This window comes from Pelobates fuscus, chromosome 6, assembly GCF_036172605.1.
Source record: "Pelobates fuscus isolate aPelFus1 chromosome 6, aPelFus1.pri, whole genome shotgun sequence".
Taxonomy (NCBI): domain Eukaryota; kingdom Metazoa; phylum Chordata; class Amphibia; order Anura; family Pelobatidae; genus Pelobates; species Pelobates fuscus.
This window is the reverse complement of record NC_086322.1, coordinates 279,616,840-279,633,966: the sequence shown is the minus strand read 5'-3', so window position 1 is coordinate 279,633,966 and position 17,127 is coordinate 279,616,840. Positions and strand designations below refer to the sequence as shown.

Below are 17,127 nucleotides of genomic sequence, written 5' to 3'. Positions count from 1 at the left end.
AAATTGATTGACTTCAAGCCCTCCTGAGTGTGCTCTTTTTTGAAATTTATAAATTAAGGCTACAGATTCAAGGCACAACCAAGACGGGGAGAAGTGAGTCTGAGGCATTGGACACTTGTATATTTATTTAGTTTAATTATCTTTCACATTGTTGTATGGAGTGTATCTTCTACTGTGTCACTTGATCTTCTCACACACAGATATACACCACCAGGGGGAGGAGCTAGCCAGCGCTCTGATCAGACGCATGAGTCCCGAGCTCCGGCAAACGGACTGCGCTGAAGCGATACCCAGCCACAAAATAGCAGCAACCTCTGGCTTCTAATAGCACCACTCTATGCAGAAAGCCATGGTGTAACATTCCAGAAAGTCTCGAGGGTCTGGCAGGGGACAAACCCGCGATATCGGATTACCCCTCTCACAAACTCTGAGGCCCAACATGGCGGACGCACTCCCAGACCTACCTCGTGGATTCTCCTCAGCCTCTGATGAGGAAGACCAGGAGAAAGAAGAGCTCCTACCTCAGCTGGGGTGCAACCAAACTTTGTCACTAGGCAGAAGGGAACCTCCACTAGCCACCAAAATGGATGTGAACACCATGGTAGCCGACCTTAAAGCCTTTTTTGCATCAGAGATAGGCACACTAAAGAAAGAACTTAGCACACTGTCTGGCTGCATTCAAGCTACAGAAGGTGACATTAATGGCCTAGGACTCAAAAAATGGCCTAGGCTGCAACCCAAATCCAAGACCTAAACAAACAGTGCACATTACTGAGTGCCAAAGTGGGGCAGCTGGAAGATAACGCAAAACAGCATAATCTGAAGGTGAGGGGGATCCCAGACACTATAGATGCCGGTGAACTGCCTGAATTTATCAGGCGTTTGCTCTCTGCCACACTGTCACATAAGCAAGCTAAGGGCCTAACCCTGGATGGACTCTACCGCTTACCAGGATGACCTTCCACCAAATCATACCCCCCTAGGGATGTCATACTCTGCTTTCGATCACTTATGGCAGCAGTCAACGGACAAGCCAGGGCTCAAGTCCTGCAGGAACGCGTGGGAACGGCGTTTTTTACAGCAAGAACGCCGTTCCCGTTGCTCCTACAGCCACCTCATGGGGGTAAAGGAGCTTACTACTATCACTCTTGTATACAAATCATCATGCCCCAGCCATGCTCATAAGCTTATTTTACTTTCAGCAGGTCCTTAATGAATCTAGATAGAGAGCTCTACGAGCGTATATTAATACGCAGGCTCATCTATAGTGTAGTCTAATATTCCCTTCCGGAGAAGGATAACAGCGCATTTCCAAACCTGTATGACCTTAGCAGGTATCCCTCCAATAGAGGCAACCCACTTGCAATAGAAACGTAAACAGTCACACTCTGAGTGCCTGGTTAACAGAGCATGTATTTCTTGGTTTTATTATATACTTGTTTTTTTATTTATATAAAAGAGGCTGAGTTTCATAAAGAGTTTCAATCCATGTATTTTCGGCGACTTATACACTTGTAAAACCACCATAACTTTATGCTCTTTGTATTTTGTATCTTATGTAATTGCCTCAATAAAAGAAAGAATATTCAAAAAAAATTGCAAGAAAAAAAGCATTCGAAGCAGGACAAAAAAAGGTCAAAAAAGGATCTTAAAAACCTCACAAGGTATGCAACAGTGACATCTAGTGGACTAGCTGCAAAGTGCACTGAAAAAGACAAGTGACAGTACAGTTCTTTAAAAGTGGAGGGGGAGGGCGCAATATGTCAATAGATATTATTTGATATCACTCTAAAGTATATTAAAAGTGGACAATGTATCAGCATATACTTTTTTTATATTACTACAAAGAATATTAAAAATGGACAATGTATCAACATATATATATTATTATTATTATTTTACTAAAAAGAATATATATTTTTTCATTATTAGTATATGTAATGGGAATCAGGATGTCAGTAACAAATTTGGCAAGTAGACCCAATATATTGTTCTACCCTTCGCTATTTCAAAATTGGCTGCGATTATTGTCATTACTACCCGACTGGTAGTACTAGCAATCACTGTGAAGCTACGATCCAACAAGATTTTTCTCAAATATAAATAATTATCAGCCAGACCATCCTGGATAAAACAATGTTTTATTGTAGTCGAGCAGGGAATTAATATTAAAAGAACAAAACATTACAACACACACAAAACTATAACAGGAAGTACATATAATCAGGGCCACAGTAAGCAGCTAATATTGGAAAAACACTCAAATTTTCTGTTTAAATTATTGAGATTGTGATTTATTTTAAACCCTAGAAAAAGTGGGAGAGGGATAGACAAGATGGACAGTGGAATAAACCTGAGTTTTTACTATTTGAAAGAATGTTTTAAAATGGCGGTATTTATTATTTTCTTCTGTTCAATAAATTGTCATGCAGTATTATACTATAAACTTTTTTTGTTTCCGATTTCTTTTTGACATTTTTGCACTGGTGTAGAGAGATTTTCCTGCAATATTTGATTAGTGAGTTAAAGGAATACTAAAGTCATTTAGGCCACTGACCGAGTAATACTCAGTCACATGATGCGCCTGCTCATCAGGGCCAATGCAAGGGTTTTTGGCTACTCGGGCGAAGATGCATTTTTCCACCACCCCCTACACCTCCATTCCCCCTCAAAAAATGCATTTTCACCTATGATTCCCTTAATACCATAATTTCTTACCCTCTTTTGTATTTCTTTTCCTCTCTTTTGAATGTCTTATCTCCTTTATTGTATCTTAATACTATTTTGTCTTACACTCCCCTTTAGTATATCTTATCCCCACATTTTTTCCCTTTGTGTTTCTGTTACATTGCTCTCCCTTGTGTGTCTCTTACTGCCCTCCAGCCCCCCTTTGTGTGTCTCTTTCTCCCCTTCCCTAGCCTTTCTGTGTATCTCTTCCACTCCTTTGTGTCTCTTTCTTCCCTTTCCATCCCTTCTGTGTGCCTATATCCCCTCCCCCCCAGCCCCTTTTGTGTATCTCTTTCTCCCCTTCCCTATCCTCTCTATGTATCTTTATCCCCCCAGCCCCTCTGTGTGTCTCTTTCCCCAGCACCTTGTCTCTTTTTTCACACAACCCCTCTGTTTGTTTTCCTAGACCCTCTGGGTACCCATCCCCTGTTTGTCTCCTTGGCCCCTAGATAGATAGATAGATAGATAGATAGATGAAGATAAAATTAATATAATGTTGAAAAGATCTCAGATTATCTTCAATGCATAGAAATGACAAATGAAACAAAACATTGAATTAATGGAACATTGCTATTTTATTTAGAACATCTTTTATAAGAAATAAAGAAAAAATATACCATGTATCAAATGTAGTGGCTCTCCATATGGTAATCATTCAGAATAACCTCACAGGTCTAAGTCTAGCTGGGGTAGAGGTGATGTAACAACACCAAATTACCCACAGATGTCCTGCCCTGGGAGACAAAATATTGCTCAAGGTACAATGACGTAAGCAATCAAAACCAGTCAGTACTCACTCACAGGGCGCAATGGCCCTGGCTTGATAAGGACCCCATGTGGGTCAAAACACTGCCTTCATCGAGTGCTGTAAGAGAGGTGTGCTTGGCTTTTTCGATGAATGTAGAATGTCACAGATAATTGTGGTAATATACATTCTCTTACTCACTTGAATATAAATAATTATAATTGTGAGCAATTACACTATGTAATTGCATACTTTGTGAGTCCCCAGTTTATAAATAATTCTATAAATACTCAACTAGGACATGTGATGTAATTGTGGCTAGATCACACTGAAGGAAGATTATGCCGTAAAATCTTGGGTCACCAGATTGAAGACATTGCTCTCTAACGTACTCTGCCTCTTGCTCCAGTGCCGCTGAATCTCTGTTTGTACCTGTATGGGAATACATTTGATACACTGTTTACACAAATTAAATACAACATCACAATAACCAAATGCAATTAACCCTTCAGCACAAATGTCCTTGTTGTGAGGATAGCTAAACTATTCCTTTGCGCCACATTTACTAAATGCAGGACGCCCTGGCATCTTATGCAAATTAATTCTGATCCCATGATTCAATGTGTGGGAAGGGTATTCACACCCATTCAAATATGGAACCATGTGTCACCTATTTAACTCAAGCACAACTTGGTTAAGTATGTTTTATGCTTTCCTTCGATGTACACTTCACCCAACTAAGTGTTTCAATTAAATTTATTTTAATACAAAGGTAAATGGGTGTCTCTATAATGACTTACTGGGTGGTTTATATGTAGAGAGTACGCCTCTGGATAACTGGATGGTCTGGTAAAGACTAGATTAAATGGTTAATCTTTATGGGACGTTATACAGTATGCTGTTGGTCTAAGGAATATGGGACGATATGCACCAATACCTTAATGACATTACCACCCATACTTTATTTATTCACTTATTAGATTTTAGACTTTATTTTATTTTCTCTATTCACCGTTCTTAATCTCCAACTCTGGTTACTAACCGTTATAGCCGACTAGACCTACCAGACCTCTATAGCTATTTAGCTAGATATAGGCTACTAGGCCGGGCATCTTAGAGGAGGTGGGGGAACTAGCAATTTTTTAAGGGGTGCCCTCGAAGGCACAGCAGAGTAGGGAAGGCAGCATTTGTATCAAACTATTCCTGCAGGGCTTTCTCCCAGCTCCAGTATCAGATTTGTTACTACGTTGTGTCTCTCCCCTCCTGGCTAATTGGTTATGCAACAAATGTAACCTCTATCCTTTTTTGTTACTTTTATTATTTTTTCACACATTGCAATGCATTGTGCGATTATAAATTCATCACATAATCAATTATTTCTTATTTATTGCTGATTTTGAGTTTTTTTCATTACATTTAATTTATTTTCATATTTTGACTATCAATTATTACAAAAATGTTCTGTAGGAATCTATTCTCCTATTGTAGATATTGATTATACCCGTGATCAAGGACCTAAAATTGAATATTTAAAATGATTAATTAAAAGTTACATTTTACCTGGGTTACTCTCAGCATCTACTAAACGGTTAACTCTAGTGTTTCTTTTGTTTAATTATACTTAGTAAAGTATTTTTAAGAAGGGGCAATCGTGACGCAGAGGGCGGGATGTAGGCAGAAGCTGGCGAAAGTTTTACAATACTAAAACACCCACAAATCCCAGATTACGGCAGCGCTAGATGGAGTGTAAGCAGCTGCTTTATTGCAACCTTGCAATCAGAAATGTCAAGCATCCCTAGGCTGAGTGATGCATTGCTAATGCAGGGGCATTGCAGTTAAAGTGAATCTGCCACGTCAGATTCACTTTGGGGCCTTTAAACAAATAGTCCAATCAGAGAAGACTAAGAGGGAGAGGGGAGCCATTTTGAGTCTCCAATCACCAGAGCAAAATGAAATGCTGACTGATAGAATCATGGTTGGAATTTTAGCGTAGGTCTTTAGATGTGATATCTTGACTGAATGCTCACAGAAGGGGAGTTTGACAAAGCACTACATTCCTGCCATGCCTTCTGTATAAGAAAATCCCATAAATGAATTGGTATAGCTAGTAAATTGATTATTGAGTGTCAATGCTTGTTCTACACAGAAAACATACATACATGAATGTTATATGATTTTGCTTGTTTTTATTATGTGGGCAAGTTTGAATTACTCACTGGGAGAATGTCTTTATGGTTCTCACCTCTCCATTCAGGAAACAGTACAGCAAAGCCACAATAAAACCCTGCGGTGTCAATAAACACATAAAATTATGCACAGTTCATTAACAGAGACGACCATTTACATTACATACAAAACAGTGTTTCATATCACTTAGTCAAAATAACTGGGAAATCTGTGGGCATACCTTTCAGATTCTAGGTATGACAACTTATCGATAGACTTCTGGGAAAATATCCTAAGATCCATGTGATTGGGGTAGTGTTTAGCTCTGCCAATTAGACACCCATTTTTATGAATGCCTAATACTGTAGTCACCAAAGTAACTTTAGCTTAATGAGGCAGTTTTGGTGTATAGATCATGCACCTGCAGTCTCACAGCTCAATCCTCTGCCATTTAGGAGTTAAATCACTTTATGTATGCAGCCTTAGGCACACCTCCCTCATGTGACTTACACAGCCCTCCTAGACACTTCCTGTAAAGAGTCATCTAATGTTTACACTTCCTTTATTGCAAATTCTGTTTAATTTAAAAAAAATCTCTTACCTCCTGCTCTGTTAATAGCTTGCTCAAGTTCAATTTACAGAGCAGGAGATTAAAACTTTTAAAGTAAGTTACATCTGATTGAAAATGAAACCATTTTGTATTCATGCATGCTGTGTCAGTCGCAGCCAGGAATGCTATGGGAAACAAAAGTGATTTAACTCATAAACGGCAGAAAATGAAACTTCAGGGGCATGATCTAGACACCAAAACTGCTTCATTAAGCTAAAGTTGTTTTGGTGTCCCAAAAAACCCTTTACATTTAATCTCTTATTTGGCATTAAACCACAAATTACCTGCTCCCAAAAGATACGACTTTAAGGACATATACAAACATGGAGAAGAAATATACCTACGAGGCTGTATATGGCTATGAGAGGAGAATAAGTCTTATGGACATGAATATCGCAAATATACGTAGTTAGGTGGTTATATGAATATTGGCGGACAGTGCTGCATTGAAAATACTCAACGTGGACAACATGCAACAAATGACATAGCGGGGGGGGGGGGGGGGGGGAGAGGGGGGACACAAATTAAACATGAGACAAATATGGGATTATGGAGGTAAATGTTGAGAAACATTCCACTGCCTTGGTAAATCTTCCCCAATGTTACCACTTCTCATTGCATGAACACTGCATCCACCTTGTGCTTAGCAATCACACAGCAACACAGAAATATACTCGCTTACTACAGATGCCACTTAAATATATATATATATATATATATATATATATATATATACATATATATATATATGCATATGTATTCACAAAGAAACTTTTTTTGTGCATTTTTTTTTTTTTTGCAAACCCTGTGCCTATAGGCAGACGAGATGTATATCTATCTGGTTCAACTCCTGTTTCTCTATACATCACGCAATTTAAATAAAGAACAAATCAGGGCTCGAGTCCTGCAGGAACGCGTGGGAACGGCGTTCCTGCACTTTTTTTAGTGCAGGAACGCCGTTCCCGTTTATGGTCCTGCAGGCACTCAGGGGGCGGCAAAAAATGCCGCCCCCAAATGTCCCCGTGTTCCTCCTGTCATGGGGGGCCAAAGAGGTGGCCTAATGGCCACCTGAAGGACCCCCCCCGGCCGGCTCTTGTCTCTCTCTTTCAGCCGCGGCGAGGGAGCTGTGTTCTCTCTGCTCCCTCTCGCCGCGCGCCGTTTGCTGATGCTGGGAGCCGGAATATGACGTCATTTCCGGCTCCCGGCATCAGCAGACAGCCCGCGCGGCGAGAGGGAGCAGAGAGAACACAGCTCCCTCGCCGCGGCTGACAGAGAGAGACAAGAGCCGGCCGCACTGAAGCCCCATTGGACCCCAGGGACAGGTCCACGCCAGCTCTCCAGGTAGGGAGGCTGGGTGGACATTTTTAAATTTAAAAAAATATATATACAAATAATTTTTGTGTGTGTGTGTCTGTGAGTGTGTGTATGTGTGTCTGTGTGTGTCTGTGAGTGTATGTGTGTATGTCTGTGAGTGTGAGTGTGTGTGTGTCTGTGAGTGTATGTGTGTGTGTATGTGTCTGGGAGTGTGTGTGTGTGTGTATGTGTCTGGGAGTGTGTGTGTGTGTCTGTGAGTGTCTGGGAGTGTGTCTGTGTGTGTGTGTCTGGGAGTGTGTGTGTGTGTGTGTGTGAGTGGATGTGTGAGTGTGTGTGTGTGTCTGGGAGTGTGTGTGTGTGTGTCTGGGAGTGTGTGTGTGTGTCTGGGAGTGTGTGTGTGTCTGGGAGTGTGTGTGTGTGTCTGTGAGTGTGTGTGTGTGTGTCTGTGAGTGTCTGTGTGTGTGTCTGTGTATGTCTGGGAGTGTGTCTGTGTGCGTCTGGGAGTGTGTGTGTATGTGTGTGTGAGTGTGTGTGTGTGTCTGGGTGTGTGTGTGTCTGTGAGTGGATGTGTGAGTGTGTGTGTGTATGTGTCTGGGAGTGTGTGTGTGTCTGGGAGTGTGTCTGTGTGTGTGTCTGGGAGTGTGTGTGTATGTGTGTGTGAGTGTGTGTGTGTGTCTGGGTGTGTGTGTGTCTGTGAGTGGATGTGTGAGTGTGTGTGTGTGTGTGTGTATGTGTCTGGGAGTGTGTGAGTGTCTGTGTGTGTGTATGTGTCTGGGAGTGTGTCTGTGTGTGTGTCTGGGAGTGTGTGTGTATGTGTGTGTGTGAGTGTGTGTGTCTGTGAGTGGATGTGTGAGTGTGTGTGTGTGTGTATGTGTCTGGGAGTGTGTGTGTGTCTGTGAGTGTATGTGTGGGTGGATGTGTGTGTGGGTGTGTGTGTCTGGGAGTGTGTGGGTGTGTGTGTCTGGGAGTGTGTGGGTGTGTGTGTCTGGGAGTGTGTGTCTGTGAGTGTGTGTGTATGTGTGTCTGTCTGTGAGTATGTGTGTGTGTGTCTGTGAGTGTATGTGTGCACCTGAGTGTGTGTGTACGTGTTTATATATGCATGCAAGTTTAGTTTTTTTCTGGTGGTGGGGTCAGGGTGGAACTCGAGTGAGTTCCCACACTTTATTCCCCAGGACTTGACCCCTGGAACAAATGATCTAGATTGTGAATAATGTAAATCTGCTATATGAGCAGTTCACATGGTCATTTTTAAACGTTGTTGTGGATAGTCCCCTTATGTTTATCCCTAGCAAGCAGACATTATATTAAAGGACCACTATAGGCACCCAGACCACTTCAGCTTAATGAAGTGGTCTGGGTGCCTGGTCCAGCTAGGGCTAACCCTTTTTTCTATAAACATCGCAGTTTCAGAGAAACTGCTATGTTTATATTTGGGCTAATCTGGCCTCTAGTGGCTGTCTCATTGACAGCCGCTAGAGGCGCTTGCGTGCTTCTCACTGTGAAAATCACAGTGAGAAGACGCCAGCGTCCATAGGAAAGCATTGTAAATGCTTTCCTATGAGACTGGCTGAAAGCGCGGCTCTTGCCGCGCATGCGCATTCAGCCGAAGAGGAGGAGAGGAGGAGGAGAGCTCCCCACCCGGCGCTGGAGAAAGAGGTAAGTTTAACCCCTTCTTCTCCATCCAGCCCGGCGGGAGGGGGTCCCTGAGGGTGGGGGCACCTTCAGGGCACTATAGTGCCAGGAAAACGAGTATGTTTTCCTGGCACTATAGTGGTCCTTTAAGGGGGTACTTTATGTGTGAATAGTCAGCCCCTTAGCCATGCTATCAGCCATTCTCCCTAAAGCCAACATGTCTATCTTGTTTAACTACCCAAAACAGCGTGACGTGAGATAAATATATATAATATATTGAAAATGTACCTGATTGGATCCTAAAACAAGTTCGAAATACAGCCTCGGCCAAACTCCGATATGCTCAGGAAAAAAAGCAAACACTACGTAATGTACTCCAAAGAGAGGGATGAGAAGAAGAGTAGATTTGGCTAATCTCCTAAGGGAGACAATAAAACAAATTAGTATTTTCTCAATTTGAAGAACGGATGAGTGAATGTATGAATAAACCAGTAAACACAGAGCATACTTTCCAACTGTCCCGTTTTTGCCGAGACAGTCCCGGCAAGCTGGAGTCTGTCCCGGGTAAATAACCCTCCCGGGACAGTCCCGGCAACTTGCTGGCCATGTGCTTTTATTATTTTCCCTCGGACTGTAACAGTCCGAGGGAATTCAGGACAGAGCTGCTGGCGACTGGGGAGACAACAGAACATAGTTGTATTAATTCATTATTTTACAGAATGGTCTATCTTCGTATAATACTTTTATTGTACTACTACTATGTATATCACTCAAGAATAAGGACATTGAAAACTGAAGGTAATTTGACTCCTTAAAAGTGTTCACTGTGCAATAATAAAACAAAAAACATATTCAGTATCTTTTACAAATTCTCACGTATTTTAGGGATTATGAATATGCTCAGTTTTGTAAAGGCAAAGTGCTGAGAACACATAGGGTTATTCGCCAGAGTGAGAATTGATGGGAATTCAAAGTTAATTTCGAATTGAAGTCCAAAATAGTCAAATTGGAAATAAAATTGATTTTAAGATTTTTTTCCAATTTGAATATTTGGCCTAAATTTTTTAATTCTCTTTGAATTCACTTTGAATTCTCACTTTGGTGAATAAGGGCATTTGCTGGTGTGCCCCAAAATCTTACAAATGTATTCACTGAAGTGAGAGTTCAAAGTGAAATTCAAATTTAAGGCCACAATAGCAGATTTGGAAAAATTCTAAAAATTCAAAGTCAACTATACTTCCAGTTTGGCTACTTTGGCCTGGAATTTAAAATTCTCTTGGAATTCTCACTTTAGTGATTAACCCTCTTAGTGCAACACTGGGACTTATTGTATGTGAATAAGGCTGTTAAGCATCACATTTCTGGGCTGTTGTTGTCTACCAGCTTCTGCCTGACTGTGGCGGCCATCTTAATTTTGTCCCTCTCAATCATAGTTGAGATGCCTGGAAAAGTGAGACATCATGGATCCCACGCTGCATGTCAGTAAAGGGAGAGGAACCTTCAAAGTACCCACCAAAAATGTTGAGTGGTCAGTTACCATTAGGGTTATTGGCTCATTTAGTTTGGAATACAAATTAAAGGGACACTATAGTCACCTGAAAAACTTTAGCTTAATGAAGCAGTTTTGGTGTATAGAACATGCCCCTGCAGCCTCACTGCTCAATCCTCTGCAATTTAGGAGTTAAATCCCTTTGTTTATGAACCCTAGTCACACCTCCCTGCATGGGACTTGCACAGCCTTCCATAAACACTTCCTGTAAAGAGAGCCCTATTTAGGCTTTCTTTATTGCAAGTTCTATTTAATGAAGATTTTCTTATCCCCTGCTATGTTAATAGCTTGCTAGACCCTGCAAGAGCCTCCTGTATGTGATTAAAGTTCAATTTAGAGATTGAGATAAAATTATTTAAGATAAACTACATCTGTTTGAAAGTGAAACCAGTTTTATTTTAATGCAGGCTCTGTCAATCATAGCCAGGGGAGGTGTGGCTAGGGCTGCATAAACAGAAACAAAGTGATTTAACTCCTAATAAATCTGATCATCTTTGGGGAGAATTCAAATATTAAATGCACAAGGGGAAAGCCAGCTTTAGCTATATCTACGAAGAGAGAGAGGCAAGTGACAAACTATTTGGGAAGGCAAAAAAAATCTCCTGCTACTAAAGTAATATTGGAAGTTAAAATTAACAAAATATTGCACTACTGCCATGACATTGCATGACCGGCTTCAAGACGAATGCTCAAGCTTCTCTTCGACTCTTAGATATCTATGGATCAAATGCCATAATAGTATAGTCCCAGTACACCTATACATTAGCAGAAGTTGAGAACAACTGTGCAATCATATTATTCACAAAACGCAATGCACCTGAGAAAAATGTTTTTGCCTAAACTGGTTTGTGCAATGCCAACGGTGCAAAATTTTGAAATAAATAAAATTTAGCTGCAACAGTTTTGGAAACAATGAATCGTACTTCCATGGACATTACCTGAATATCAGAAATTAAAGCAGCACTAAACTTTATTTTCATTGTGGCATTCCGTTATTTTCTTTGTATACACCCACTGAAATGAACCTTGCCAAAAGCTGTTCCTACTTTTTAATGTGTAATTATCAAAAATAAATTACCCCCCCCCTTCCACAACCCCCTCCAAAAAATGTTTTAAAAAAGAACTAAGTAACAAATGTACTTCAGATGATAAGATCCTTAACCCCTTAAGGACCAAACTTCTGGAATAAAAGGGAATAATGACATGTCACACACGTCATGTGTCCTTAAGGGGTTAAAGGGACACTATAGTCACCTGAACAACTTTAGCTTAATGAAGCAGTGTTGGTGTATAGAACATGCCCCTACAGCCTCACTGCTCAATCCTCTGCCATTTAGGAGTTAAATCCCTTTGTTTATGAACCTTAGTCACACCTCCCTGCATGTGACTTGCACAGCCTTCCATAAACACTTCCTGTAAAGAGAGCCCTATTTAGGCTTTCTTTATTGCAAGTTCTGTATAATTAAGATTTTCTTATCCACTGCTATGTTAATAGCTTGCTAGACCCATGCAAGAGCCTCCCGAATGTGATTAACCCCTTAGGGACCAAACTTCTGCAATAAAAGGGAATCATGACATGTCACACATGTCATGTGTCCTTAAGGGGTTAAAGTTCAATTTAGAGATTGATTATTTAAGGTAAATTACATCTGTTTGAAAGTGAAACCAGTTTTTTTTTTTCATGCAGGCTCTGTCAATCATAGCCAGGGGAGGTGTGGCTGGGGCTGCATAAACAGAAACAAAGTGATTTAACTCCTAAATGACAGTGAATTGAGCAGTGAAATTGCAGGGGAATGATCTATACACTAAAACTGCTTTATTTAGCTAAAGTAATTTAGGTGAATATAGTGTTCCTTTAAGAAAGGATAACTTCAGCTACTTGCAACATTATTCCTGTGACTTTTCCCCTATGGATCCTTACGGATCCAAAAATGAACAAAAATTACCTCACGTTTAGGACATCAGAACCTTAATGTAGCACAAAGACCCATGCAGCATCTAGATTCTAGAATGTAGAGTCAACATTATTTCTAAGCTTAAGAAATGTGACACCGTGAAAACCCAGCATCCTCCATTGTACCCAGACTGCGCTTTTTTAAAGGGAAAGGAGTATCTAACACGAAGCTTTGCTTTGTCATCAATGTGAAATAAATTAAATAAAAAACATTTTCAAAACAAAAATATTGCACGCTGCGGTTACTTTTCTGTTTCTATAGTTTTAGCATTTCTGTTGTAAATAGCCTTGGCAAGGTTATTCATTACCTCACCTGCAGCCATGGCCTCTATGCGAGAACATTTGTTATACAGTATAGCTTAGAAAATAGACTCATAACTGATTGAAATGATTACACACAAACAGCTGTAGGTTTAAAGGTCCAAATCACTGACTACCGGAACATTTAAATTCAACCCTTGTGAGTAGCGATATATGGGGCCCCCCCTACTGGCTAAGATTGTCAGCGCAGTTTGAAAACAGAAAAAGAAAAAAACTATTTAACATTGTTTATGGTGCAGTAAAGTCTGGACAATAGAACACTTTGCTTCACAATACCTTCCCAATCACACCTTTATCTATAACCAAACTCAGAATTGGTTGCAATATAATTAACAAAGTATGGGTAGGTGCACCCTTTTACATTACTTAGGTATTTATTTAGTTAATAGGGATCACAAACAAACAAAAAAATAAAAAAATAAAGTAAAACGGTCAGGAATATGTTAGTTCAATATAAGACAAAATCATTGTTAAGTGAAAAAATGCACCCATATCATGTATAGCCCAGTAAACATTGCTTTCCCAACAGTCCTGATTTTTTATTGGGATAGTCCCAATTTCTGATTTTGGTCCTTTCCCAGTCTTTTCCGATTGGACACGCCCAATATGCTTATCACCACCGACACAAGTCACATCACTGGCAAAGCCCCCCTCACTGTCGCCCACAAATCCTTATCTCTCAATGTTGGAAGGTTTGCAAACACTTCTATACCTCAAAATTGCTGGTGATCCAAAGGATTGTAAACCACACAAAGACAGCAAATATTTAAAACACAAAAACCAATACAGAAACATACAGTTTGGAGGTTTATTGACAACCACATGAAAAAAAATAATAATACTTGTATGCTGCTATTTAAATGTAGAGAAAGTGTATTTCTCCTTTAAAACTTAAATACTCAGTGTGACTGAGAAATAAATCACAGGGTTATTCACTAAATGGAGAATTGTCAGGAATTCATAGTGAACTCAAACCGAATTTCAAAATTCTGGTCATAACACCCAAATTTGGAAAATTCTTCAACTCGATTCTGTTTTCAGTTTTCCTATCTTAGGCCTTAAATTTGAACTTCAATTTGAGTCAGATACAGTGCGGTTCCATTTATTAAAACGGTGCTTGGTAATTAATAAAGATGCTCACATAGTTTCTTGGTGGAAGTCGATAGGCTTTTATACACACATAACAAGCACAGTACTATTGAACAGTCTGATGTATTTCCCCAGCCCTGTTCTTATCTGTGCTTCCTCTTCCAACTGCATCTCCACTCTTTATCTAACTTGCAGTACTTGGGCCAAATGGAGCGCATCTGAAAGGAGAAGCATGGAGAAGCACCATCAGCTCTTACTGACTTATTACTCACATGTACTGTTGTTTGTAGTTTTTCCCAATCTCTGTGCATCGGATCTTCTGGATTAGTATCCTTATGACATTCAGAAATATGATGAAGTTAAGCTGGAGTATGAAATAAAAAAAATACTAGCATTAGGTTTAGCACGGATGAGATGTACTTATAATTATATAAAGATGTCTTCAATTCTGTACCCAGGGTATATTATTCGAAAGGCTCTATAGGTCAGCGGTCTACCTAGGGTAAACCACACAAGGAGTAAATGAATACATTTATCAGTAGGAGATGGAGTGGGGACCCTGGTACAAATCTCCCAAAGTAGGCAGTCAATGATATTTCTAAAGGATTGGGTATCGAGTGGCCCACAGTACCATTAAAGGGACACTCCACTGCCAAAATAAAAAAATTTAAAAATTAAAAAAATGGTATATACCCCTAATGAAAACATGCACGCATTAAATTATGCATTTTTTCAATGGGGGTGTATCTAAAAACAGATTGCAATAGCTGCAGATCTCTTGTCTGTAGACTCAGCAAGCCCTCCCCTTCTAAACCTGCCCAGACTTTATGTGGCTGTCCAATCACAGACTTCCCAATGCAGCTCAATGAGAAGTCTTTGCAATGCAGGTGCTCTGAGCAATTGCTGCCAATTGAGTTTAGCTTCACTGGGCTAAACAAACCATCAAGCTGAAGTTCTTTAGGGGTCTGGTTCAGGATAGTGGGCATGCCCTGGAACTTTCTTTCTTTACTGGGCTAGAGGGCATGAAGCACCGTGGCAACCGTGAATATTCATGGTCAAAGATAGTGCATCTCCTGGTCCTATAAACAACTTATGGGCCACTAGGTGCCCAGCCCTCGGCCCATTAAAGTCTTATAGTCTATACAACAGCCCATTGGGTGGAAGATGGTTAGGCACCACTTGAGGGGGCCTACACCCAGTATGTCTACAGGGAGTGCAGAATTATTAGGCAAATGAGTATTTTGACCACATCATCCTCTTTATGCATGTTGTCTTACTCCAAGCTGTATAGGCTCGAAAGCCTACTACCAATTAAGGATATTAGGTGATGTGCATCTCTGTAATGAGAAGGGGTGTGGTCTAATGACATCAACACCCTATATCAGGTGTGCATAATTATTAGGCAACTTCCTTTCCTTTGGCAAAATGGGTCAAAAGAAGGACTTGACAGGCTCAGAAAAGTCAAAAATAGTGAGATATCTTGCAGAGGGATGCAGCACTCTTAAAATTGCAAAGCTTCTGAAGCGTGATCATCGAACAATCAAGCGTTTCATTCAAAATAGTCAACAGGGTCGCAAGAAGCGTGTGGAGAAACCAAGGCGCAAAATAACTGCCCATGAACTGAGAAAAGTCAAGCGTGCAGCTGCCAAGATGCCACTTGCCACCAGTTTGGCCATATTTCAGAGCTGCAACATCACTGGAGTGCCCAAAAGCACAAGGTGTGCAATACTCAGAGACATGGCCAAGGTAAGAAAGGCTGAAAGACGACCACCACTGAACAAGACACACAAGCTGAAACGTCAAGACTGGGCCAAGAAATATCTCAAGACTGATTTTTCTAAGGTTTTATGGACTGATGAAATGAGAGTGAGTCTTGATGGGCCAGATGGATGGGCCCGTGGCTGGATTGGTAAAGGGCAGAGAGCTCCAGTCCGACTCAGACGCCAGCAAGGTGGAGGTGGAGTACTGGTTTGGGCTGGTATCATCAAAGATGAGCTTGTGGGGCCTTTTCGGGTTGAGGATGGAGTCAAGCTCAACTCCCAGTCCTACTGCCAGTTTCTGGAAGACACCTTCTTCAAGCAGTGGTACAGGAAGAAGTCTGCATCCTTCAAGAAAAACATGATTTTCATGCAGGACAATGCTCCATCACACGCGTCCAAGTACTCCACAGCGTGGCTGGCAAGAAAGGGTATAAAAGAAGAAAATCTAATGACATGGCCTCCTTGTTCACCTGATCTGAACCCCATTGAGAACCTGTGGTCCATCATCAAATGTGAGATTTACAAGGAGGGAAAACAGTACACCTCTCTGAACAGTGTCTGGGAGGCTGTGGTTGCTGCTGCACGCAATGTTGATGGTGAACAGATCAAAACACTGACAGAATCCATGGATGGCAGGCTTTTGAGTGTCCTTGCAAAGAAAGGTGGCTATATTGGTCACTGATTTGTTTTTGTTATGTTTTTGAATGTCAGAAATGTATATTTGTGAATGTTGAGATGTTATATTGGTTTCACTGGTAAAAATAAATAATTGAAATGGGTATATATTTGTTTTTTGTTAAGTTGCCTAATAATTATGCACAGTAATAGTCACCTGCACACACAGATATCCCCCTAAAATAGCTATAACTAAAAACAAACTAAAAACTACTTCCAAAAATATTCAGCTTTGATATTAATGAGTTTTTTTGGGTTCATTGAGAACATGGTTGTTGTTCAATAATAAAATGAATCCTCAAAAATACAACTTGCCTAATAATTCTGCACTCCCTGTATATATATATATACATACACATACACACACACACACACACACACACACTCTTCATAGCTCTTCGCAGTGGCACTGAAAGGGTTAATACTACTTAACCTCTATTGTCATATTTGGGGGTCTCAAAGACCCCAGCATTTTTTATTTATTTTTTTGCGTTTTCAAGATTGACATCTGCAACCAGCAATAAAGTGTTACTGTGCAGAGTCCGAACTTCAGGAAAATACCTAAGCTGATTCAACAGACTACGC

At 40.5% G+C, this 17,127-nt stretch overlaps 1 protein-coding gene across 1 annotated transcript in view; it reads right to left on the bottom strand.

The window, feature by feature from the left end:
* Positions 1-3,285: 3,285 nt before the first annotated feature.
* The window catches only part of LOC134565857 (vasoactive intestinal polypeptide receptor 1-like), a 50,325-nt gene continuing 36,483 nt past the window's right edge, over positions 3,286-17,127 (bottom strand). The window contains exons 10-13 of the mRNA XM_063425527.1: positions 14,380-14,471; positions 9,483-9,612; positions 5,715-5,756; positions 3,286-3,904 (exon numbers count right to left, since the gene is read on the bottom strand). Coding sequence (XP_063281597.1) covers positions 3,812-3,904; positions 5,715-5,756; positions 9,483-9,612; positions 14,380-14,471 — 357 coding nt within the window. The 3' untranslated portion in view covers positions 3,286-3,811. The remainder of the gene's footprint in view (positions 3,905-5,714; positions 5,757-9,482; positions 9,613-14,379; positions 14,472-17,127) is intronic.